Here is a 25,232-nt window from a genome sequence, read left to right as displayed (position 1 = left end):
GTCCACCAAAACCAAGCATAGAAGCAGTCCGCGGAATCCAACGACTTAAAAACCATACATCACCAGGATACGATGGAATTACAGCCAAATCGGTTAAATATGGAGGCGATTACACCAAGCAGTTCAACAACGAATCAATGCCTGACGACTGGCAACGAGCCATTATCTGCCCCATACATAAAAAGGGGGATATCACGCAGCAATTATATGGTACCAAGTTGCTTAGTTCCATCTATAAGATATTCTCCGCTATCTTGCTAGGCCGAATAGCCCTATACGCCCAGAACATCATTGACCCATACCGAAGAGACTTCACTCCGGAAAAATTCAGCAACAAGCGATGGAAAGACTGCTGGAATATGGCCATCAGTTGCACTATCTTTTCATCGACTTTAAAGTCACCTATGAAAACATAGCCAAGGTAAAGCTGTACACGGCCATGAGAGAATTCGGTATCCCGACGAGGCCAGATAAAAGCATCAAGATCACTCTCGAGACTTTCCAACATCAACAACGGTTTAAGACAAGGGGATGAGAGAGAAGGTGTAAATGCGAGACGCAAAATCCTCTTCAAGTCCACCCAACTACTGGCCTACGCTGACGATATTGACATTATGGGAAGAACAACCCGAGACGTACAGTCTTCATTCAGATCGAACAAAAATCTCGGGCTGCACATTAATGAATGCAAGACGAAGTACATGGTGGCAACGTCAGCGCCAAAACAACAACATCAAATCGCACTGGTCAAACGAGATGAATAAAAATAGGAGACTCCAACTTTAAGACCGTTGAAAATTTCTCCTATCTAGGTTTGAAAATCGCAACCGATAACACCTATGACGATGAAATCCGCGCGGTTGTTGGCTGTCAACATTTCAGCTTACAAAAAATGTTTCGCTCGAACCGTCTCACCATAGGGTCAAAGCTCTTACTGTACAAGACTATGATCTTGCCAGTCCTTATGTATTCCTCGGAGACGTGGGTTCTTAGCAAAAAAAAATTGTGAAGTCTTGTCCGCGTTCAAGAGAAGAATACTCCGAAGAATTTATGGTCCCCTACATGGATGGATGATTCCGTAGCCTACATAACGACGAAATCTATGAGCGAAACCACGACCGTCTGGTTGTGGATAAAATCCAGCTCAACAGGTTGCGGTGGGCGGGCCACTTAATTCAGCCCGGAAAGTCTATCAAGGCAATATCTATGGTAAAAAAAGAAGATGAAGCAGACCCTGTCTGAGATGGAGCGATGGCGTAGGTCAGGACGCCAGACAGCTAGGGATATCGAATTGGTGGACCTCGGCGCAAAACCGGGGTGTCTAGAGTTCCTTACTAAGGCAAGCCTGGACCGTATACCAGCTGTTTCGCCATTGATGATGATATAAGGTCGATTGCTGCACCACGAGACAAATCTTCACCTTTACAAAGTTTCAAATGCCCAACTTCTCTCCCAAGAATCCATCAATTAAACCATAGGACCGGAAACATTTTTTGGTTACAATGTTTCTTATAACCATCATCAAAACATTAAGGTGAAGAATTAGCCGGTCCAGAGGAGTACTTAACTTCTCCATAAAGAAATTCTTCAGAATTTCGAACCGTGATCGAATTTAGAATTTTTAAAAACTGCATAACCGTGAATACACGATGACAAGCTTTTTGTCTTCAAGCTGATTGATACTTAGTAGAATGCAAATACAACGCAGCTATCAAAATTAAGGATTAAATTAAACGCAAGTATGTACTTTTCATCGAAAATGTAGATATTTCAGGTCTGTATCTATTCAAAAGAAAGCTACAAGTAGAGATCGTCAGGCATTAAACTCAATTCAACAAATTCAAACCTTATGTCAAGTTCGTTATGAGTACAGCAAGCGGTGCGGTAACTGGTATTCATTCTCATCTTTGTAAGAAAGTAAAATAGAACCGAAACTAGCCTGATCTTCTACAAAATACTTAAATAAGCGAGATGACTTTACTTGTACAAGATGCTCGTATCCAGGCACCGGACCTACGACACCGCCGACGTAGTCGGAAAACAAAACGCTCAAGTATGTCTCCGAGCAAATGTTCTTCACCCAATCCTCCGGAAAGGTTATTCGAAAGGACGTAAAACAACCCAAATACCAATCGAAGACATCTTTAACTACAATCCTTTGCCTGTTAGTTATTGGTCGGTTACCTTTCTTAGACTTTGCCAAATAGTCCCCTTCGATCCTGCTTGCCTAGTTACCAGAGATATATAGAAAACAAGATCAAAACTTTATTCAAATGCATTTGAATAAAATTCGTAGCGGTGAAAGATCTATGGGCTAAAGATGAAAGATCCTTTTTGCCGCACTGTAGACATCCTACGAAGATACATGAAAAATTAAATTTTCTGCGTCAAAATTTTAGATAAGGAATGGTAGTGCAATGATACATTTATTTGCTGAAGTTATCTATACAATAGCGACAACCAAGAACAGGGAGAAAGGTATTAGAACAATCCAAAGATCCCACATTAAGACAAAAATATTGTTTCTGGACGTAACCAACACAAAAGGATTCGAGGATGCCTCCATTTACTGCCAGGAATTTGCCACGGTCAAATATTAAACAACATGAAGACCCAAAGCTGGCAGCTTCAAGTGCCTAATTTCTTAGATATAAAGCTGATTTGTTATTTGCTTTAATTTCCTGCATAATTCTCACATTGTATTTTTTCTTTAATGACTAGTTTACCGCAATAAAAATATGTTTTTGAGCACGGCTAACAACATTTTTAAGCTCTCTTAATCGGCCTACAAAATAAAAGGAATAACGTTCCCATTAAATCTATTTGGAAGCATATCCGGATGGGCTGCTACTTGAAGTTTAGATTCTAAGTTGGAATATGGCTAGTGTATTTTGGTTGCAGTTTCATAGAACGGAGCCTGTCATAATTTAGAGATTTTGCAACTAACCTTTTATATACTCAGCTTTTTAACTTCAAAGTGAATATTTCCACATAAAGGTACCATTGAGTGAATGCCTATTTAGTAAAATTTATAATGTCAATCGATGATGAAACATCTGACAAGTTAAAGCTAAAGTTAAATCGTTTTGATTTGCAGTGTAAAATATATGAGAAACAAAACTGAGATTTAAAATACGCCCTCATAGTGATACGATTAATAGCTCCACTGTAACAACCAAACGCCAATCAGCTGCCAGATAGCGTTACTTACTGCATGTAAAAGTATTGACATTTGAAATTTCTTTTCAATGTGTAGCATGAGTATTGGGATACAATCTCATACAAGGAATGCAACTTTGAAATTTGCATTTTTGACGATATTCTACACCGAAATTGAAGCTGAATTGAAAACGCCTTTTATATTATTTGCTAAACTTTTCAAGAGCGGATGGAGCGTTATCCTAATGGAAAAGTTAGAAACCCATACTTGAAAAGTGTTACACCTAATCTATATCCACTCAGATTTGCAATATTTTACTAGCCTTCTCTGACGTTTTTTGTTTGACTCGAACTGTCACCGCCCCCAGCTGATTGACTCTTTTCCATAGAACAGTACATTTTTTCCGTCCAGTATTAATTTCTCCGAAATCCCGAAGTCGTGACAATTTACAATATAACGACAGATAAACTCAACGATTCACCGAAAGTTCATAATAAGAACCAATGTTTATTAAACGTACACTTCTCACAATACTGAAACCGACAACTCCCCTCTTAGCCACATATCAAACTACAATCGACCTGAAGTTTACAATAAAACTTGCAGAATTGCCAACAGTATAAATTGAGACAAAATCTCGACTGAAATTGCCCCTAGATGGCACAATCATCTATTTAGGAATGCCGCAGATTTTGCAAACCACCTTCTATAATGCCGGATCGACATTTAATCTGACAACTTGGGACGTTAGAGCAATATAATAGAAAAAGTGAATGTGTGAATATAAACGAGAAATGAAAAGGCAGTTCCGACCACAGCATATCTAATAGGCAGTACCCACATTAAAATGCTCCGATTTGCAAATATATTGTGAAAAATTATTCGTACACATGATTGGCGCTAAAAAAGGACAAAGCATAATCTTCGTCAAATCGTATTGATAAGAGCCATATTTGATTGAACGAAAATTGATGTGTTATGGCCTCCGTCAGATTTGTATATACAAAAATACAAAAATTTTGAATCGAAGAAAAGGGGAATTTCTGAATGAAAATAAAAAACATTTGAATGGCTTCCATCTGGCGTAGCCTCAAGCAAACTATTTCGAAACTACCGCTGCGATAGTTTCATTCATGAAATGCGTGAGCCGCGCGAATTTCATTCCAAAAATTGAAAATTTAAATTACACTTTTCATTGCTTACTTCAGTGCCAACAAAAAGTAAACAAAGGTAATACAACGAAACGTAAATCTTGAAAGGCAATGGCAGCGGGAATTGTATATGAAAAATAAATGGAAATTGGATCAGTTTGTCTATAAAAAGCGTTTCTTGCGGTAAAGTTTGAATGTAATGGTTAAAATTGTAGTTGATGAACGAAAAATTCTCTCTGAAGCAACAAAGTAAGGCGTGGGCGGGCTGCCAAACCTGTCAAATTTGGGTCAGAAACAAGCACGGCTGAATTTTTGCATACATGTAGAGTGAAGACCCAGAGATACAGAACAAATATTGTCAGAAGGCTAGGTAGAATATAAAATGTTGCCAACAAGCTTAAAGTTGCAAAAAACATAAAATTTACATATTTAAAAAATCAATGCCCATGAACTAGCAGTTATGAAAGGTTATAACTATTTTCTGCTTTTGAGTTCAGTTGCTTGGTGTTTCTTTTCAATGAGTGGGTTTCCATTTAATCTATTATAACTAGCACAAACTGGACACTTAGGATAAAATGATGTCAACAACATTTTTTCAGGGTGAAATGAAGATAATTTTTTGGTGAGAAGATTAGCAAACTGTGTATAATAAAATTCGAGGAAAATAGGGTTAAACGGCAAAATTTGTGGGTAGAAAAACACAATTTTTGCATTTGGAAAGTTATAATGTTTTCACAGACTGCTCTACCTTCACAAGCACACATATTCTAGAATAATGTCTTGGTTGCTATTCAACGTCTATTCCAATGTTCTAGCTATCGTAGTTTCTAAGTTATAATTATTTTGGTAGTATAAAATATGATACCTTTTCTAGAAATTAAAAATACCTGCGGACACTAAAGGGCAAAGAAATGGAAAAAAATTACATATTTTTTGCTTAGAATTACTTGAGGAATCGGCTAAAATGCAGTTTGTCTGGTAATTTTTGAACACAATATATATGTGAAACCTATAAATTCGAATTGTCAAAGTACCTTTTAATATACAAATTTTTTTTTCAACTTTAAGCCTTCTGACAACCTTTTGTCTTCCAACTAGCCTTCTGACAATATTTGTCCCGTGATTGTGTAAGTTTCATTCTGTATGTATGCAAAAATCTAACCGGGCAGGAGTCAGTTTTATCTTGACCAAAATTTGACAGGTCATATGATTAAATAAATAAATGTCATCGTTACACATCAAGTAGTGAGGGTCATAAAACAACTGTGGAAGAGCGAAAAATTGTAAATAATTTATTTAAAAAAAGGCGTAAATTCAAAAAAATAAGTGAAAGTACCAACAGGCCAGTTACAACGATTAAAATCATGGTGTACAGGTATCTAAAGCAGGAAAGTGCCCGAAGATCTGACCGACCGAAAAAAAAATCCAAGGCAAATTGCGTCCAAAATAGCTGCTGAGGTGAAAAAAGAGGTAGGGAAAACCGCATCGGTTGAAACTGTAGCGCAGGTTATAATGTATTATTATACTAAGAACAAAAATAAACTACTACACACCAAAATGTCATGGTTAGTACCATTATCTGGTAATATTTCAAGAGAAAATGCATAGAATATAATGATGACGTTTAATATGTGTTTTTATTTTGGAGTGAGTTACTTATTTTTCATTTTATTCCTAAGAAGTAGATACAAGAGAAAAATTGAACACATGTAATGAATATTGTCTTTTTTATTCAGCTATGAAAATCCTGAATTAGTCACGGAAAAGTTAAGCAGACGAATACTTTCTTGACACGCTGTATCTACGGTTTTGTGCACGAGTAAATCGGAAATATGGGTATGTACAATGTATATACATACATTACACATGCACTATTTGGTAAATAGGCAAGTTTTGTTTGTTTAGGGTGCGTATAATATCTAGGTCTGTAATATGTATATATATTTTGTAGTTTGAAAATATAAAAAAATAAAATGGATTTGCAGCTATATACGGGTGGAAAAATATTCGTAGACAGTTAAACCTTTATACCTGAAGCGCGAGAATCCGGTATTCCAACTTGTATTATATGACTATTGAATCAAACAAAAATGGAATGAAATGGTAAGTACAGTGAAAAGAAATGTTCGAATCCACGAATTGAATAATAGAAATATCGAGTTGGACTAGTTTTGGTACAAATTACTCTTTGAAGGAGTGATGGGAATATTTACCTTGACACTGTAGGTAACTTTTGAGAAATGGACCATTTATACTGATGATGATGTACTTGCTCCCGCGGTGTCCCTAATCTCCCGCCAGTTCCCGGGCCTTATTCGCACAATCACAGAAACGATCATGACGCACAACAAGAGCACTCCTCCCACACAATCAAGAGGAATGTATTTCGGCATGTCATCTCCTCCTTTTATTGTATTCTTCAAAACTTGTTTTAACGCATCTAACTACTTTGTGCTCCGTTCAGAATCAACCACTTCCAAATTTTCTAGCTACTGGAGTCGAGAACTCCGGGGAAGTTCGGTTAAAATAAATTCACCAAGGTAACAGGGAACTGCATTTCTAGCTGGATATTGTTGGGGACGCTCTCTGACTGAATCTTAAAAACAGCCCCAAATCATTTTTGATCCGGGCCACATATCCTCAAATCGGACCATTCCGGCCGCTTTTTCATGTCCTTTGCCAAATCTTGAACACAAGCTGGTCCAGATCGGATTAGCTTGATTTCATAGATGTGGAATAGGATCTCGATCGTATCTTCCTCAAAGAAGAACTTATCCTTCCCAGGGCAAAAGAATATATCTCCGAAAGGTGCGGCAGTTCCCAAGTCCCAGATGAGACTCATCGAATTGCGAATGGTGATCAAGTTCGGTAACCTCAATCCAGCAACCCCCTTCTTAAGGCCCGTCACATATTCGCAAGTTTCGTGAGGGTTCGCAGTTGGAATAATTGATTGTGCTTCGCTATTATGGCCCCAATCAATGCCTGCATTTCCATTGAATATTCCGATATCTTCTGCTTTAATATGGCTATTTCGTGCCGACCTATCACTGCATTTTTTTTACCTTCTACTTGACTACATTCAAGGTCGGTTATATTGAGCACTAGCTGACCCGACAGGCGTTGTCCTATCTCACAGCGTTGCCATTCCTCCATCAATTTCTTGTTGCGTTTTTCAATTCAAAATTACCAACATACTTTAAACCATTCATTGAAAGCTGCTAACTAGACAGATGGTAGAAATTTATAATCTCCTATTATAGTTGCATTGAAAGTGGGCATAAAATTATCTCAAATAAGTTTATTATTAGTGTATTATTTCAGGGTATAAGTAAAAAAATGTATAGAATCTGCTCCATTTCCGGAAACCAATTTTAGCTGTCATTTACGTTTTGTTATTCCACTGTCATTTGCGTTTTGTTATTCCATGGCAGGTGCGTTTTTGTTATACCACGTTTTATAGTGACTTGACGGAAACTTGGTCGAACGGGTTAAAAAGTATCCTATGTCCGTCTCCTGATTCTAAGCTACCTCTCCATCAATTTTCAGCCAAATCGGTTCATCCGTTCTTGAGTTATAAATAGTGTAACTAACACCACTTTCTTTTATATATATAGATTAAAGCCTCAATCTTCGTCTGCTTTTGCTTCATTGCATTGCATGTATCTCCTTATTAAAAATTACCTTCCTAATTTCCATATATGTTACTGCTCCGTGGAAATTACGGCTGGCAGCATTTTGACACTGAATAAATACTTAACCCCTGCTTTTAAGACTTGACCGATAGCAAAGGGAAGAAATACCGTAGGAGCCCGCTAAACCTGGCCGATATCGTAGGTCACTTTCAGTTCTCGAGGGGCATCTACAGCCTGCAGGTCTGCAGGTTGAGGCAATGATCTCTCGCATCTTCCTTTGTCTGTCTTTCGCATAGCTTACCGAATCTCTTCGCAGCTCCCAAAGCGTTCCTTCTCTAGTTTGGAACAGACCTCATAAATCTGTCCCTATATTTTCAAACACATACTCCGACGACACTCGTTCTACTGGAAGGTCAGCCATCATGGGCGCGGGTGTCTGCCCTCTAAATCTGATGCATTAGATAGATGTATTTCTTTACCCTTTGCTGCAAAGCGGGAACATAATATCTTTCTCAAAGTCATCGATAATCCGATTCCACAGTGACCATTTTCCTCGTATACTTTGCAGACCAACAGATCCGTTAAATGACACTTCCTTAAGATGATGGGATGTTTCTGCTCGTAAGATATTGAGGCTTTGCTCACACATCCTCCCACTCGAAGGAGGTCGCAGAGCTCATCTATGAAGGGAGGGTTCTGGGATTTTTCTACTGGCTGGCCTTGCCAGTACAGGTAATTTGAGGCTGGTCTATGGTTACATGCTCACATGTAACTTGACTAGGAGTTCTCCCGTTAGAAAAGAGGGTAAACCACAGGTCATGCCCCACAAATTTCGGCGGAACTATCTCTCTGGAAGCGAAGTCGGATGTCAAGAACCTTGGGTATCTTTGCGTTTGTGTTTCATCATTTTATTCTCCAACACCCTTTGGCTCCGCATCCGCGCGAGAGCTACCTAGGCCACGGAATCGCATAGTGCGGAACAACCCCCGTCAGTTTCACATCGCGATATAAATCTGCCAGGGGATCCGATCTGGTTGAGATGATCCAGGCGAAAGACACCTTATCGAATTGAACCTGCGTATTCCCTACAATCCGATCATCCCAATTGTAGCCCATTTGCCATAGCCGCTGAATCGAAATCCGCAATTTCGACAGGAAGTGGCCATCTAATGAGATTGTGTACAAAAGCCACTATGCTCAAAATTTGCCTTGCCGTAAGCGCCGTTTTCTCATTTTTATAATGTTGGCACTGGAAGCAATCCTCTCGTGGGTTAAAATATAGACTCAGGTCAGTTCTCACCTTCTCCAGGTCAACGTTAGCACCCACCTGTCGTACCTTATCCACGTCTGCCCTGAGGGGTCGTCAACGATCTTTAACGGGTCGCTTACGATACGGGGAGCGGCCTCTCCGAGGTACCCGAGCAAGCAGTTCTGACCCCCTAGCTGGCATAATACCTGCGTCCTAGGTAGTAGCATCGAGAAAGTTTCTCGGTGAACAAAAAATCGGTAATGACCGATACACGCCCGAACATACTGCGAGTCCCCGTCGATGGGATGATGTGAGCCTAGCTCTGCCAAGGTGGTAGTTGTGGCATGTATCAGAAGCCAGCTCCTTTTGGACCCTAGTATTAGAACAACCGCGTTGTTTCGAGTGAGTGCTGATCCTTCCGTGAGTTCCGTGAGAATTGGGGCTGGGGCTTTGTCCCCGAGGGTATACTCGTTCCTAACTATTGCGACTCGCTCCCTTACAAACTATGCTTTGGGCCACCTATCAAGGGCTGAAATACCCAACGAGACATCGGGATGCGCAAACATAGAAGAATACTCGCAAAGTGAAGCGGCACCTGCGATAAAGACGGCAATCCGCACAGTACCACGCAGTACTCTAGTTGCGGAAAGGGGCACACTGGAAACTACGGGAAATGACCAGATGGTTTCGAATATAGACCGAGTGGGAGCGCTGTCGACTATCCTGGCAAAAACTGAAGAGGAGAAGCTTATTAAGGGGCATCTCAAGGAGACTTCACTCATGTACTCTCTAACGGAGCACAGGTCGTCATCAGAAAAACATCTCCTTAAAATTAAGGCAGACACGAAGGATGGAGCACCAGAAGAAAAGGCGAGGAGACGAAGGGGGACTAGCCCACCAGCTCTGTTTATTAAGCCAACCGAAGGCAAGACCTTTGTGGAAGTCCTCAGTGAAATTTGTTACAAGATCAAGCCCGATTATAGCAGAGCAGAAGTGTTTCCATTCGAAAAATTAAGGAGGGTGGAGTCTTGGTCGAATTAGGCCTGAAGTCAAGAAATAAAATTACGTTCTGTGAAGCAGTCAAAGGGTTTGTGGGGGGAGAACGTTTTGGTTTCTAGCATGTGCTTTCAGAAAATCTGAGACTTTGACTACCTCACAGAAAAGAACGGGGTAGAAGAGGAAATTAAACGCGAATGTCCGGAGGTAATTAATGTCCAGATTGGTATCACCTCTGCGAGTTTCTTAGGCCAAAAACTCGCTGTGGTAGAAGTTATAAGAAGAATACGCGAAGAAACTTCTAGACAACGGGAAAATCAGAATTGGTTGGGTAGTGTGTAGGATACGAACCCGAGCCGCCCTAACCAAATGTTACATATGTTTGGATTATGGGCACACATTTGCTACCTGTCGGGGATCGAGCAGGCCAGAAATCGAACACCTACAATGAAAAGGAGAGTTGCGTCCTATGCGCCGACCGTGGTGAGTGTAGCGCACACTGCGGATTCGGAGCGGGTTCCAGTCTTCAGAGCAGAATTGAAAAGATTTAGGACGCGATCAACTTGATTCGCATCCTACAAACCACTATGCACCGGAGTGCAACCACTCATGAGTTACTAACGCAGTTCGCTGCGGAGACGAAAGCTGACTTAGTGCTCATCAATGAGTAGTACCGAAACAAGAACCCACCTTCATGGCACTCGAATTATCAGGTGTCGTTGCCATCTGGGTTTGAAACGGCACTTACTCCCACAACGGAACAGGAGTGTAAGGCCACAAAAACCACCATAAAGGTAAAAAAACCGACTTGACCTATAACCAACTAGGAGTCTGAATCCGCATAAAACACAGGCATTTTGACTATAGCTCTACATTGGGCGGGAACAAAAGCCCACAATACAGGTAGGCTGCCAACCAATTCTTTTTTACAAAATTTGATTTTATTATTCAATATAGTTGCCTTCCAGAGCGAAACAACGACACGAACAACTCTTTCTTTTTCTTCAGATGGGGCCCTTTTTTCCGCGATTTCATCCTTCAAACGCTCTCATAATGCTATGTAATAGTCGCTGTTGATGAATTTTTACTAACAAATCTGAAAATAATGATGCCATAGCCCTTTCCAGCCGACTGCTGCGTCTTTGCATGCTTTGGAGTCGGTTCACTACGCGCAGTCCACCCAATGCCATATTTATCTATTGTCACATATCGACGCATAAATTCGGGTTTTTTTTATAAAGGAAGAGCTTCAAACACTGCTCAGAACCATCAATTCGTTGTTGTTTTTAGTCGATTGCAAACACGTGTGGCAACCACTTTAAACAAAGCTTTCGCATACGTAAACATTCATGCACGATATGTCCAACAAGTTCCTTTGACATCTTTAGATATTCAACTATTTCGACCAACTTCATTTTGTGAACCTTTTGACGTTTTCGTCGTTAACAGCCCCTTTGAGGCGTCCACCGCGTACATCGTCCTCGGTGCTCATTTGGCCTCATTTAAACTTAGCAAACCATTTCTCAACGGTTCATTTTCCTGGTGCAAAGTCCGAATAATGTTTCCCAACCAAGTAAATACAAAACCCTATTAAAATCGGTTCAATGTCTGTCTGTTCATCTGTCCGTCTGTCTATCATAATAATAATCGTTGGCGCAACAATCCATATTGGATCTAGGCCTTGAAGTGTGTTAGAGCACTTCATTCAAGACCGTAACGGTACACTACAGCAGACTGTAGGAGGCAATGTGGTCAGCATTGCGCTCGCCCGAGATTGTTACCCTGATTTGACTCAGGTACTCATTCACAGCTGAGTCGACTGGTATCCGACGTCAAATCACGATACAAATTCCACTGTCACCAGTGAGATTTGAACCGCGACCTTCCGTCTGTCTATCACACCCGATTTACTCAGAAACAGCTGAACCTTTACAGCCAGTGGCGCCATTTTGTATTGAATTTTAAGTTTAAAGTTGCTTCACTCAAAATCTTCTTTTTCTTCAGCCTTTGTCCCGTTCACAAGTGGGGTCGGCTCGTCGTCATCGGTTTCGCCATTTGGCTCTATTGAAAGCCTGATCTGGGTGCAATCTCGAGCCTTTTAAATCCCCATCCAGCATATCAAGCTACCGTTGTTTCGGCCTGCCTTTTGGTCGTTTACCATCGACTTCGATGTTCAGACCAAACTTGGCAAGTGAATTTTCGTTAGCACGAATTGCGTGATCATACCATCGAAGACGCCTCTCTCGCAACTTTTCCACGATCGGAGCAACCGCATAACGATCGCGGATATCCTCATTTCGGAGGTGATCAAAACGTGTCACGCCACTAGTCCAACGTAACATCTTCGTCTCCATTACCGCAAGACGCCGTTCATTGTCTTTTATAGTCGACCAACACTCAGAACCATAGAAGGCGACAGAACGGACGACATTGCGGTAAATTTTAGATTAGAGACGTTCGTTGATATGTCGATCACAAAGAACACCAGTTGGTGAACGCCACTTCATCCAGGTTGGTTTAATGCGTGAAGCAATTTCATAACACAGTTCTCCATTCGCTGATAGCGTTGACCCGAGGTATTTAAATCACTCAGTTCTGATCATCTGAGATCATCTTTACTATCAGATGCTAGGAAAACATCATCTGTATAAAGTAGTGTGCAGGGCGCTGGACATTGGATATCCCGTGTCACGGTGTCTATAACAAGAACAAAGAGGAGTGGTGAGAGGGCGCTTCCTTAATGAACATCAACAGAGACACGAAACGGTTTTAATACACCCGCCATACTTCGAATTTTACTTTTCGGATCGTGGTAGAAAAATTGAACCCAACGCACGAGTTCTTCTGCCACTAAGTTTTGTCGTAAAGCATACCAGATGAGTTCATGTGGTACACGGTCAAACGCTTTCTCTAGATCCAGAAATGCGATGTAAAGAGGGCGATGCTTCTCACGGTGCTTCCCCATGAGTAACCACCCAGCGTGTATTGCGTCAGTAGTTTCGCAATTTTTGACAAATCCGGCTTGATTCACGGTTGTTTGTACTCAAAATGTTAAAAACTAATAGTCCGACAGCTGTCAAATTTCTATATGTGTCTTCTGAAGGTTAAGGCTAACTACAAATAGTATGGATTAAATACTAAAACAAGTCGGAATACCGGAAGCTGGCGCTTTGTATATAAAGGTTGTGTTCACCTTATGGGACAGACTTTCTACGCACATTTTTCCATTCATATCTGGCTAAAGACTCAAAATATTCCTTCATATTTTTTTCAAACTACAAGAAATACGTACATATTACAGATGTAGATATTACGCTCGCGCTAAACAAACAAACATTGTCTATTACCGAATATTGTATTTTATATGCATGTATACAAATTGATCGTACAACTATCTCCGATTTACTTCGTGCTATATGTATACACATGTACATATAAAGTACGTATATTGAATATCGCTTGTTCAAAGTCAAATCCATCTTTCTGAATTAGGCACTACCACAAAGCTTCATTTACAATACATATAAATACATACATATGTCCGTCGGGAGCAATTGATATTGATATATAAATGATTAAAAACCTAAAATGACATGTTTCTCTGCGACCACCAATTCACGTGAGTTCCCTATGTAGTGGTATTGACGAATTAACATGTTATGATGACGTGATACACGTTTTAGAATGCTCGAAATTCACAAAAAAGGTACAAATTTCACCTTCTATAACTTCGTTAATAATGATTGGATTTTTTTTAAACTTCCTACACTTATGCCTTATGTTATCCCTTTTATACTTCTAATATGAACTTAAGGGGGATTTCCGCTAAATTTGTAAAATATGCTAATATACTATTATTTTCCGCTAAATTTCTAAAATATGCTAATATACTATTATTAACTTTATTTTTGCAGACATCGGAACGGGATTTATTTTGAGGCCTAGATTTCGTTTAGATACACCACACTTTCGGTTGAATGGGTTCTGAGAACGAGACCTGTTACACTTTTTGGGGGTCATATTTTAAGTCCTCACTCATTTACGATCAAACATGGGATCATTTTGAAAAATGCTAATCGAGCTCTTTCATTTGGTACCCCACATAGCCACATTCTATGAAAAAAAATTTTGCATTCTCCATTCACCAGTATAGGGAGACCCCCTTAAACTTTACGCAAAATGACGCCATTTGTTATATGTAAAGGCAACAACAGACCATATGCTCTAGCCAAATTTCGTGACAATCGCTTCAGCCGTTTCCGAATAAATCGCGTGTGACCAACAGACGGACGGACAAACAGGCAACACAATTCTAATAAGGTTTTGTTTCACACAAAACCTTAAAAAGGCACACGTAATTCAAATGTTCCCTTTTATTTTGTTATGTCTGGTATTTTTGTCAAAATACATGTGTACGTATTTATATATATATATGTATTTATAATTAATTATTATTGTAATTAATATAATTAATTATCATTGTACTCACAGTTGGATCTGGAACTGAAGATGAGCAGCAACGTCTACTGCAATATCCATCGCATCCGCTTGACGGACCATTCGTAGATTGCCCAAAGCGTTTGGCGAAACTCTGATGCTCAGCAACTGAAACTCTGTAAAGTGTTTTTTCCTGCCTGACAGCTTCCATGTAATTCCTGAGGATAATAATAAAACTCGGATTCTCAATTAGTTTTATAGTTATTTATTGCACACAAGTACCGAACAATTTTACTAGCATTTTCCATGAGCTTACGTTCTCCCGAAGTATAGCACAAAATTCCAATTTGCGACGCGCCATGCAGGAAACCATTCTAAATATGTATCCCTCAAGCTTCCGCATGCTCCGATTGTTTGTAACCACTTTGGTGAACTAAATTCCAACGTTGATGTTGTTGACGAACCATCCAACAATTCAGCCTCTATTTTGTACACCTGCGGTAGACAGCGAGATGTCGAGATTAACACCTGCATGGGAAGTCGTCATTCGCTTCAACGTCAACAACAACAAAACTGCGGAACAGTCATGAGCTTGTGCATTGCCTGTTCGTACTTTCCACATGCACAGAATTTCCGTCTTCACCAGTGACAAGCAAATTTGCTCAAACAAGGCAGAAGGCACACTGCTGACACCAGCTAATCAACGACATAAACAGCGAGCCATGGGGCCTCAGGTATAAGCTGGTTACCAAAAAACTCGGTGCTCATTGGAAGGCTTGTTCTATAGAAACAGCAAAGATGGAAGAAATCGTACAGGTTTTTTTCCTCTCCGCCCCATTCGAACTGATGCTGTCCATGAAGGAGTGATTACTGCCGAATGATCACTCTTCACTGCACTTGTGACCCTAGATATAAGAAACGCCTTCAATTGTGCGAGGTGGTGTCACATGCTTGATGCATTGGAAAATCGTTTCCATACTCCAGGCTTACTATTGCGAATGTTGTGTGACTTAGGAATATTTCCTTGCTCCGGACCTTTGGAATGCTCTGTAGGATAGTATTCTACGATGCAAGATGTCTGATGAATCGTGTCTGGTCGGATACGCGGATGATGCTGCGACACTGGCTACCGCACGCACGGTTGAGCAAATTCAACGCCTACTAGGAATGATGATACGGCGAGTAAGCAGATGGATGAGTGAACATGGGTTCTCCTTAGCTTTGGAGAAAACCGAAGTCGTTGTGCTGACCAAGGAGAGGGTTCCCATACTCCTCCCTATTGAGGTTAGTGAAACCATGGTCTTGTCTAAGCCGGCAGTGAATTAATTCGCATCATGATAGAAACGTTGATGAGCTTTTTCGAGCAGATTTGCAGCACAGTACATAACTGCGGCTAGAATATTTGCAATTTGCCGGCCGATGTCAAATGTCGGAGGTCTTTTATCCAGCAGTCGTCGCTTGATGATGTATGCAGTTCAGTCCGTCTTCCTTTGCGGTTCCGAAGTATGGGCTGACTCCTTTAGTAAGGAAATGTACCGGAAGCGACTAGCGCAAGTACAGCGACTAGGGGTTCTGCGAGTTGTCTCCGTCTATCGTACCGTTCCAGAACCAACACTCTTGGTAATAGCGGGAGTTACTCGATCGCCACATCTTTTTCTTCTGCAAAAAGTGGGAGCATTGTCACTACCTTTCGATGAAAGGGTGTCTTGATTCCCCGGGCATCATAATGGAGGTCATGCTGCAGAGCTAGGATACGTGGAGTCGAGTGACACGTTACACTCAAGGCATTTTTTAGCGGGAGATGGATAGGAGAAATGATAGGGTAGCTGAGGCTCCCTGAATCCACGGGGTTTTGCTCTTATATCGAATAGGCCTGGGCTGAGGTAATGTGTCAAACGGTTCCGGGTCAGAGTCCTAGACGCTCCAGGGGGTTTTTAGTCGGTAGTCTGTCTGTGACTGGAGTCCGGCACTTTGTGCGTAAACGCATTTCACCAATCTACAAAAAAAATAGTCATCGGCAGGCACGTTATATGTCTTTATGTTGAAAGTTTCCAGAAGGCCTCTTTCTCCCTATTTGTAGTGTGTATGTAGTAAAGAAGTGAATCGTGCTATTGGCTAATATAATAGTGCACTTTATATGACTGTCATCAAATCGTCCGCTTTGTTTAATAACATCACGGAAACTCTCAGAGATGGCAATGTCAACATCATATTAAGCACGTGCGCTACCAAAATAGGGAACTTTATTTTTTTTATAGTGTTCGCATTCTATAGGCATGTCGTAGCTTTACGTTTTCCGGAGAGTTCTTGCGAGTTTCTGCATCTTTCAAGTGAGGATACCAATATTTAACGGGCAGACACGTATTTATTTGATTTGCACTACCTAAATCCTGATGCCGCCCATGCGTCTAGAACACTTGCCCATTTCTCGATATGACCTGGACCCATTCTGCCTTAGTATATTTCTGAGATGTTTTACTCAACGCTATTATTTTTGGTTTTTAATGACATTAAAAGCATTTTCTTGGTCGGCCTGTCGCCCAACCCTCCTCGTTTATCTGGGCTTCCTATCATCATACTATGACAATAGCAAGGTGCAGTTGTGCGACTATAAGACCTGTCTAGTGACTTCGTGTTGATATGGGCATTTGTTTAGGCTTATAATTCCAACTGTAAAACGCAGTCGTAAGAATCCGCGGTAGTATTCCTAGTATTAGATCAATAACGCGATAAGATGCGTTGTCAGGCCTTGCTCTAAAATGTTCCATCACGTAGGATTTGTATGGGGAGCCGGTTGTTTGTGGGGCGGGGATGTAGTGTACGATTGGTATGATTGGTCATAAAAGTGTTGTTGCAGCGTGAAAGTTGGATTTTTTGAAAGTTGATTTCTTATATTCGGGCTTCCAATTTGATTGGGTACAGGGAAGATTTTAGCGCGAGTTTTATGGAATATGTTTCAAAAAATGATTTTGAGCTGGGGTGGGCCCTTAAATGGTTGTTTGTTGGGATGCCGCTTTTTAAGGTTTTGTGTAAAACAAAACCTTATTAAAATCGGTTTACTGTCTGTTTGTATATCTGTCTGTCTGCACGCATTTTTCTCGGAGACGGCTATAGCGATTGGCAACGAATTTGGTGGAAAGGTGGAAACTGTGATCGTCCACGCATACAGTGAGCTACATTCTTCTAGGTCGAATTAAGGGGGGGGTGTCCATACATGCAAAAGGACGGTGTACATTTCTTTTTTAACCAAATATAGTCATGTGGGGTATCAACTGAAAGGTCTTGGTTAGTACGGGCTAAGCTTTGATATTAATGGCAAAGGTGGGGAGTGCGGGGGGTCGAAAATGATCATTTCTTTAACGAACCCATTCTCAGAAACTACCAACCCGAAAATCTGAAAAAAATCAGGCAGTTGCCACTATATGGTGCCTAGGCTCCGAAATACCCTCCATGCCGATATCTGTTCAAATAAAGTTAATAATAGTATATCGCTATAATTTTCAGTATTTGACTGCAGTCATGAATCCTGCAGCAATGTAGGCTATAGGATAGAACATGATTTTATCAAGTTTGTTCGAAATCGCACTATTATCAACAAAGTTATAACAGGTCCAAATTACCGTTTCTGTACAAATTTAAGACTTTGAATGTCAATATAACGCGAAAGTGGATATTCTCACATAATGCATGAATATATTATGATACGTGCTAGGTTCTCATGAGACAAATGCACACTCATATAGTTTTATAAAAGAAATAAACAAAATTTTTCATACCTGAAGCGTCAAGCTTTCGGTTTGCCGACTTGTTTGAAATTTGCAATTGATGATTTTATGTAAGGGTGGCATTATAGTGTGACAGTCGTGTTTTGTAAACTTTAAACTTTGATGGTAAACCTTTTTTTGGTTGATAGACTAGTAGTGTACTCCAAACTACAATTTTATTTTATAATGTATTATATATATATTTCGGGAGCAACTTAACTCCTTCATCAGTACAAAGCTAGAGTAGCTTAGTGTATATATACACTATAAAATAAAATTGTATTATAGTTTGGAGTACGCAACCGGTCTATCAATTTTAGGCTTAACTACAAAGAGAAGACAATATCTAACCTCTTTTTCTTCGTGTTTTATGGAGCATCAAGACAGATTTGGCGAAATATTTTTTGAAATGTATTTGGTATTATAGTGGTCCGGGGCCCCCTAAGCATCGTCGCATGAAGAAAATGGTTTCAAAGAGGAATATGGATAAGACAGGTTTTCAATCGTGATGGCGATGGTTGCTTGGCGCTGATTGGTTGGGTGAGAGGTGTTTGATTGTTGCAATGATGTCTGCCTGCTGCTTATTGGCTGGGGTTATGAACATGAGATATTACAGTGTTGCCGGGCAGGTTTATTTTGCGTGGAAGATTGTGCAGAGGCTGAGTCGATGAAAGAAACACTACATTGTCATCTCGCTTTCTCGGAGCATGCGAATAGTAGAACAGATGGAATCTTGGTGAAAGTGCGCACGGGGGTTGCCGTATCGCTTTTACTTTCTTAGAGCAAGTGGATGGTAGAACGGGTAGGATCTAGTGGCTGTGGTGTTGTCAATGGGAATAGAATCGGTTGAAGGTTGAATTTCTGGAGTCTATGTGTGCTAATATTACATATTATGCTGCTATGTCCTAAGGGAAAATATTTGAGTTAAGTTTATGCTTTTTACTAGCAAGGTTACTTACCATCTCTTCTATTAAATACGTTGTTTGTACCATGTTCAAAGAATGTCTATACAACTCTAAAGATTATACCCGATTTACATAGCATTTGCTTCAGAAAAATAGAAAAAATACAAAGTTTGATAGCTATGCTCGCGTATGGGGTACTTTAATTTTTGCCCTACAACGACGAGGCTTTATCTCAATGTTAATGTTAATAGAAATAATTTACCTGATATCGATTTCGCAATTTTCTATTAGACGGTTTTATTACTTTAAATGAATCAGATTTTTAATTGTTAGTAATACCTAACTGTTAACGATCGTAAAATTATAGTATAAATAATACTTTTGATTACAGTTTTAAGATATGAATTTCACAATTTTCTATAAGGCGAAACGAAGAAATGAACTTTGCAATTTTCTATCTAATAATTTATTACATAAAATATCTAGATGGGGTAGTACCTACTAACGATTGCAACTTGATATTACATTCTACAATTACAAGCTTTGAATGAACGTACATCTAATGACTGCGAGCTTCGATGGGGCAGCCATCCTGCGTGCGACTAAATTATATACAGTATAGATCGTGCAGTTCTAAAACCGTCTCTAGCTGTTCAATTAAATCAACGCATTCACAAGAGTATTTTCCCTGAAGCAAAACATTGTAAATTTTTTCTCATCTTCGTTATGGGTTTTGTATTTTTTTAATACCCCTGTATATATTGAATTTTGTAATGTGCCTAGCATATCTGTCTATGTTAGGGAATTGAGGGTGTTTCTGGCATCAAGTGTTATGAGGAGCACTATCTGTCGAGATCCGCGGCTTTGTGCCTCGACTTTATGAACCATATCCACGACTCCCATAACAGCATCCACTGTGGATCTCCCTGTTTTGAACCCGAACTGCCTTGGGGATAAGTCCGTGGATTTCCTCAGCAAGTCTACTCCTGACGAGCTTCTCGAGCACTTTCCGGCCGTGTCAAGCATACACAGCAGTCGGTATGCAGACGGGAACTCCGGGTCTCCGTTTCCTTTGCTGATCAGCGTGAGTCTGGCCACCTTCCAGCGATAAGGACAAATGCCGTTCTTAAAGCAGGTGTTAAACGCCACAAGCAACAAGTCTAACCGTTGGCGGCACACCAGTTTGTAAATTACCACCGGGATGCTATCAGGACCTGGCGCTTTCTTGTTTTTCAAAGTGAGCTCGAAGAAGTGAGCTCTTCCTTTACAATAAAAAGGGGGCAATCCTCGTCTGGGGAATAATGCCCGTACAATGCGGTCAATCTGATCGGTACTCAATGTGCAAGGCATCCACAGAACCCCGATTTTGCGGGTGAAAAGTGTATAGCCAGGTCCCCACGGGTCTTCATTCACCAAGTTGACCAGGGTCTGCCAGCCGTGAACTTTGCTTTTATTTATAGCGCTGCGGAGTCTTCTTTTTGCTGATTTGCCTTTATGGCACGTGCCTCCTCGTTGGCGTGTAAACGTTGTGGCAAACGGCGGAGCTTATGACATTCCCTCCGCAGGTCGACGCGGCTGGGGCCCCTCCGGGACATGGAAGCCCCATACGCCTTCGTTATCAAGTTCATCACTGAATTTACGACGGTGTCTGCTGCGACGTTACCACTCGCGGCTCTGCCTACTCCAAGAGCTTCGAGGAACTTCTCGATGGTCCCCTTGCGATATTCCATAGGCACGGGGAGCATCGGGTTGGTGCTCGCCGGCAAGTAGCGTTAACCACTTGATGTACTGGTGATCAGTTGCCGTCATCCGTCCACCGATGGTGCCAGAGATTTCGACGCAAAAGTGAAGTCAGGAATGCTTCCTTCACAGCCTGGGGGCCAAAGCGTTAGTGTGGTGTTTAAAACTACGAGCCCGCTATTTCCACAAGCCGTTTCCTTCTGGAGCCTCCCTGAGGTCTGCCTCATTTAAGAGCCCTGACATTAAAATCACCGCCTACCAGGATTCGCCTCTCCGTGCCCGAAACGGCGTCCTCCAGAGCATCAAGCCGGCGTCTAAAGTCCGGCATGATCTCGTTTGGCGTCAAGTAAACGCTAAAAACGTAAACACCGAATCCAGGCAAACCCATTCCCTCGGCCTTGGGCAAGAATACGAAGTCGAACGTCGTCCCGAACCCAGATGGCAGTGATGCTCGATAAATCGAGATGCCATGAAGCCGGGTCCCTCTATCGATATTGCTCGTTGATTAGCACTGGATCGGCATTTACTTCCGCAGTGAACTCCGCTAGCAACTGGTGAGCGGTTGCACTCCGGTGTCTGTTAATTTGTAAAATGCGGATCACGCCGTTCGCACCCTAGCCTTCTCCAATTCCGCCCTGAAGATCGGACGACGTCCCGAGCCCGCAGTGTGTGCGACGCTTTCATCAGACGCGCCACGATCCCTGCAGAGAACGCAACTCTCGCTTTCCTTGCAAGTCTTCGCTTGATGATTCACTTGTCCGTATCTCCGACATGCTGTCCTCCTGTTCGGACCCTTGCAAGCTGCTGACGTGTGTCCATAGTCCAGACACCTGCAGTACTTAGTGGGGACTGTCCGCATTCGTACCCTATATACTACCTATCCAATTTTGATTGTCCCGCTGCTAAGAAATTTTTCTCGCATAGCATGCTGGTCCCAAGCCCAGGTAAAGGACGAGGGTTTGAGGCAACGTACTCTGTACTATTCTCAGCAAAACAAAAATAAAATGCTGAGATCAGGGAAAGAGATAAATAGAGTATAGTTGGAGTTACTCCACTATGCTTAACCCTACCTGATCCTTGGTGACAGGTCCCGCGACAGGCTGACCAAGAAAATGCAAACAATGTCGTTACAAACATGATGATTGGATTGAGTCACAAGCTTCGGAAAAATGCTAGGGCGTCCAACTCAGTCGACGCGGTAGGACGGGTCCCGGTCCTGTCAGAAATGGGCAAGGGTTCTTGGCGCATGGACGGTGTCAGGACGTAAGCAAGTTAGTCCGAACAAAACAAACAAAAAAAATATGTGCCTGCAGTCTAAATGTACCAACTCTAACTGGAAAGACCGAGGAACTCGCAAGAGCCCTTCGGAAAAGGCACATTGATGTCTGCGCTCTGCAAGAAACCCGATGGTCTGGTTCCAAAAGCTGCGACATTGAACGCGAACGCGGTGAAAATGGCTATAAACTTCTCTATTTTGGTAACCCACAGACTCAATATGGTGTTGGCAGTGCCATCTCAGAGGGTTTCCGTGATGCCATTAAAGAACTCGAATGATTTGATGATCGACTGATGAAGTTCACCATTATATCAGCTGATCGCACTATTCACTTCTTTAGCGCGTACACATCACAGACAGGTCGACCGGATGCCGAGAAAGATGCCTTCTGGCAACTTCTCGATGAAAAGAGTTGTCACGTGCCTGCTGACGACTATATTACCATTGCCGGCGACCTTAATGGTCATGTGGGTGAAAAGGAAGACGGTAATAGGTGCCATGAGGGAAAGGGGTTTGGAGCGCGCAATGAGGGTGGCGAGCGTATAATCGATTTTGCGGACACCCATGATCTTGTACTTACGAATACATGGTTCATCAAACAATTATCTCATCTTCCTACATTTTATAGTGGGAGCAGTAAAACGCAAATGGACTATATTCCCGTAAGCCGCCAACATTTTACCACTGTGACTGATTGCAAAGCCGTTCCCTATGAGACCATCGCACCTCAACATAGGCCGTTGATTGCCGTCCTACGAATTAAGCTACCGATAAAACAGCGTGGCCCGTCGCGCATTAAATAGTGGCGATATGGTGAGAAGAAAGAAGAAACGATCTCATTCATACGATTGCCGACCATTACGAATGTGGAAGAATCATAGAACCAAATGAAAGACACGATCCACAAAGCGGCCTCTGCAACCCTCGGGGTCATTAAGCCGGGTAAGCGGTACATCAACCGAGACATTTGGCTTTGGAATGATGATGTTGAAATGAAGGTCCGTTTCTACCACAAATTTTTCGACGATAAAACGCCTCCTAATTGGCAAATTTATAAGAAACAAAGAAAGCAGTCGCTGTCAACCGAGCGAACCATTACAAAAATCTTTACGATAAACTGGATACTCGGAATGACGAGAGAGATCTGTATCGATTTGCTAAAAGCCGTAGGATATCGAACACGTTAATGAAAAGAACGGTACTTTGCTTACTAACCGTCGAGTTGCAACGGGTAGATGGCGAGAATACTTCGAACAGATTTCAACTGAAGAATTTGCTCATCCTCCACTTCCACAATCATTGTCGACATTTGAACCAGTTCCACCTGTCAGCGCAACTGACGTCGAGGAGGCAATAAAACGAATGAAATCGGGGAAAGCGACAGGACCTGATGACAGCGCATCTGAGCTCTGGAAAGCGAAGCGCTGGGACGCAACACTGTGGCTCAGTGAATTCTTTAATCGGGTTATTCAGGAAGGAAGAAGACAATCTGACTGGCAAGAAAGTACCACTGTTCCAATATGGAAAAAGAAAGGTAGTCCAGCAGAATGTTCAAATTACCGTCTGATCCGGTTACTTTCCCATACCACGAAGATTTTTGAACGCATTCTTGACAACCGTATTCGCGAAATCGTTGAAATAACCCTGAATCAAGCTGGATTTGTCAAAAACTGCGGAACTACTGACGCAATACACGCTGTGCGGTTACTCACGGAGGAACACCGTGAGACGCATCGCCCTTTTTATATTGCTTTTCTGGATCTAGAGAAAGCGTTTGACCGTGTACCACACGAACTCATCTGGTATGCTTTACGACAACACTTAGTGCCAGAAGAATTCGTGTGTTGGGTTTAATTGCTCTATCACGATCCGAAAAGTAAAATTCGAAGTATGGCGGGTGTATCAAAACCGCTTCGTGTCTCTGTTGGTGTTCATCAAGGAAGCGCCCTCTCACCACTCCTCTTTGTTCTTGTTATGGTCACCGTCACACGGGATATCCAATGTCCAGCGCCCTACACACTGCATTTTGCAAATGATATTTTGCTAGCATCTGATAGTAAAAATGATCTCGAGCAACTTGTCCAAAAATGGAATGATCGACTCATGCAACACGATCTCAGATTGAATTTAAACAAAACTGAATTTTTGACGACCGATCCCCATGAAATAGGCACAATCACTGTCAGCAGCAGTGAGAACTGAGCGATGTAAACACCTCGGTTTAACGCTATCAGCGAATGGAGAACTGTGTTATGAAATTGCTTCACGCATTAACGCATCCTGGATGAAGTGGCGTTCCACAACTGATGTTCTCTGTGATCGACATATCAACGAACGTTTCAAATTTAAAATTTACCGCCGTCACCTGAGTTGCAAACGCAGAGCTGCATGCGACCAGGCGCGTGTCATGGGTTGCGGATAATGACATGACCTACCGGGTCACCTTCCCTACTTTTGGAGATAACCATGGGACATTGCAACATTGGGGCTCTGTTGTAGGGTTGACTGCCTCCCCAACACTCGTGGCAACAAAATTGGGGTTAATTTTTCAAATTCTTTTGATGGGACCCCAGGGACACGAAGACAGTACCCAACACGGTTAAGGGTCGTTCAACAACACCAGAGCGGCTCTTCGCCCTTGGATGTCTTGGCGATTACGCTGTCGACCACCAGGGACGGGAGACCTAGGCGTTGTATGGTTTGGACGAACCAACTTAACGAATTTAACGTCCGTGCCTATTACCGTGTCACGGACTTGGAACGGAATCCATCACGGTACAGAGATGGACTCCATGACGCGTTTATAACCCGCTTCCCGGAACTAAGTCACGTTCCGGAGCAGAACGTCAATCAATACCGGGTGATAGTGAATAACAACCGAGTTGCCAACTAGGCAACAAATCTTCCAAGAGGTTTCACTTG

At 41.8% G+C, this 25,232-nt stretch overlaps 1 protein-coding gene and 1 long non-coding RNA gene across 8 annotated transcripts in view; one reads left to right on the top strand and one right to left on the bottom strand.

The window, feature by feature from the left end:
* LOC119647708 (cyclin-dependent kinase 14) overlaps nt 1–3,752 on the bottom strand; it is a 224,931-nt gene extending 221,179 nt beyond the window's left edge. The window contains exon 1 of one of the 3 annotated variants that reach the window (XM_038048795.1): nt 3,483–3,752. In XM_038048795.1, coding sequence (XP_037904723.1) covers nt 3,483–3,558 — 76 coding nt within the window. In that variant the 5' untranslated portion in view covers nt 3,559–3,752. Of the gene's footprint in view, nt 1–2,947; nt 2,969–3,482 lie in introns of those variants that run through there. The other 2 variants (XM_038048798.1, XM_038048797.1) reach the window with 2 other exon arrangements.
* A 180-nt stretch (nt 3,753–3,932) lies between these two features.
* On the top strand, nt 3,933–14,877 carry LOC119647709. Of its 5 annotated transcripts, none has more exons than XR_005248921.1 (5): nt 3,933–5,781; nt 6,048–6,234; nt 6,297–6,414; nt 14,103–14,600; nt 14,680–14,877. It is a non-coding gene; the product is annotated as an uncharacterized LOC119647709 (long non-coding RNA). The 5 variants fall into 5 exon arrangements; XR_005248922.1 differs by having other exon boundaries at nt 3,934–5,781; nt 14,103–14,542; XR_005248924.1 differs by lacking the exon at nt 6,297–6,414 and having other exon boundaries at nt 3,934–5,781; nt 6,048–6,147.
* The last annotated feature ends 10,355 nt before the right edge of the window (nt 14,878–25,232 follow it).

Source organism: Hermetia illucens, chromosome 2 (genome assembly GCF_905115235.1).
Source record: "Hermetia illucens chromosome 2, iHerIll2.2.curated.20191125, whole genome shotgun sequence".
In the NCBI taxonomy this organism is placed as follows: Eukaryota; Metazoa; Arthropoda; class Insecta; order Diptera; family Stratiomyidae; genus Hermetia; species Hermetia illucens.
This window is presented reverse-complemented; position numbering and strand designations above follow the sequence as displayed.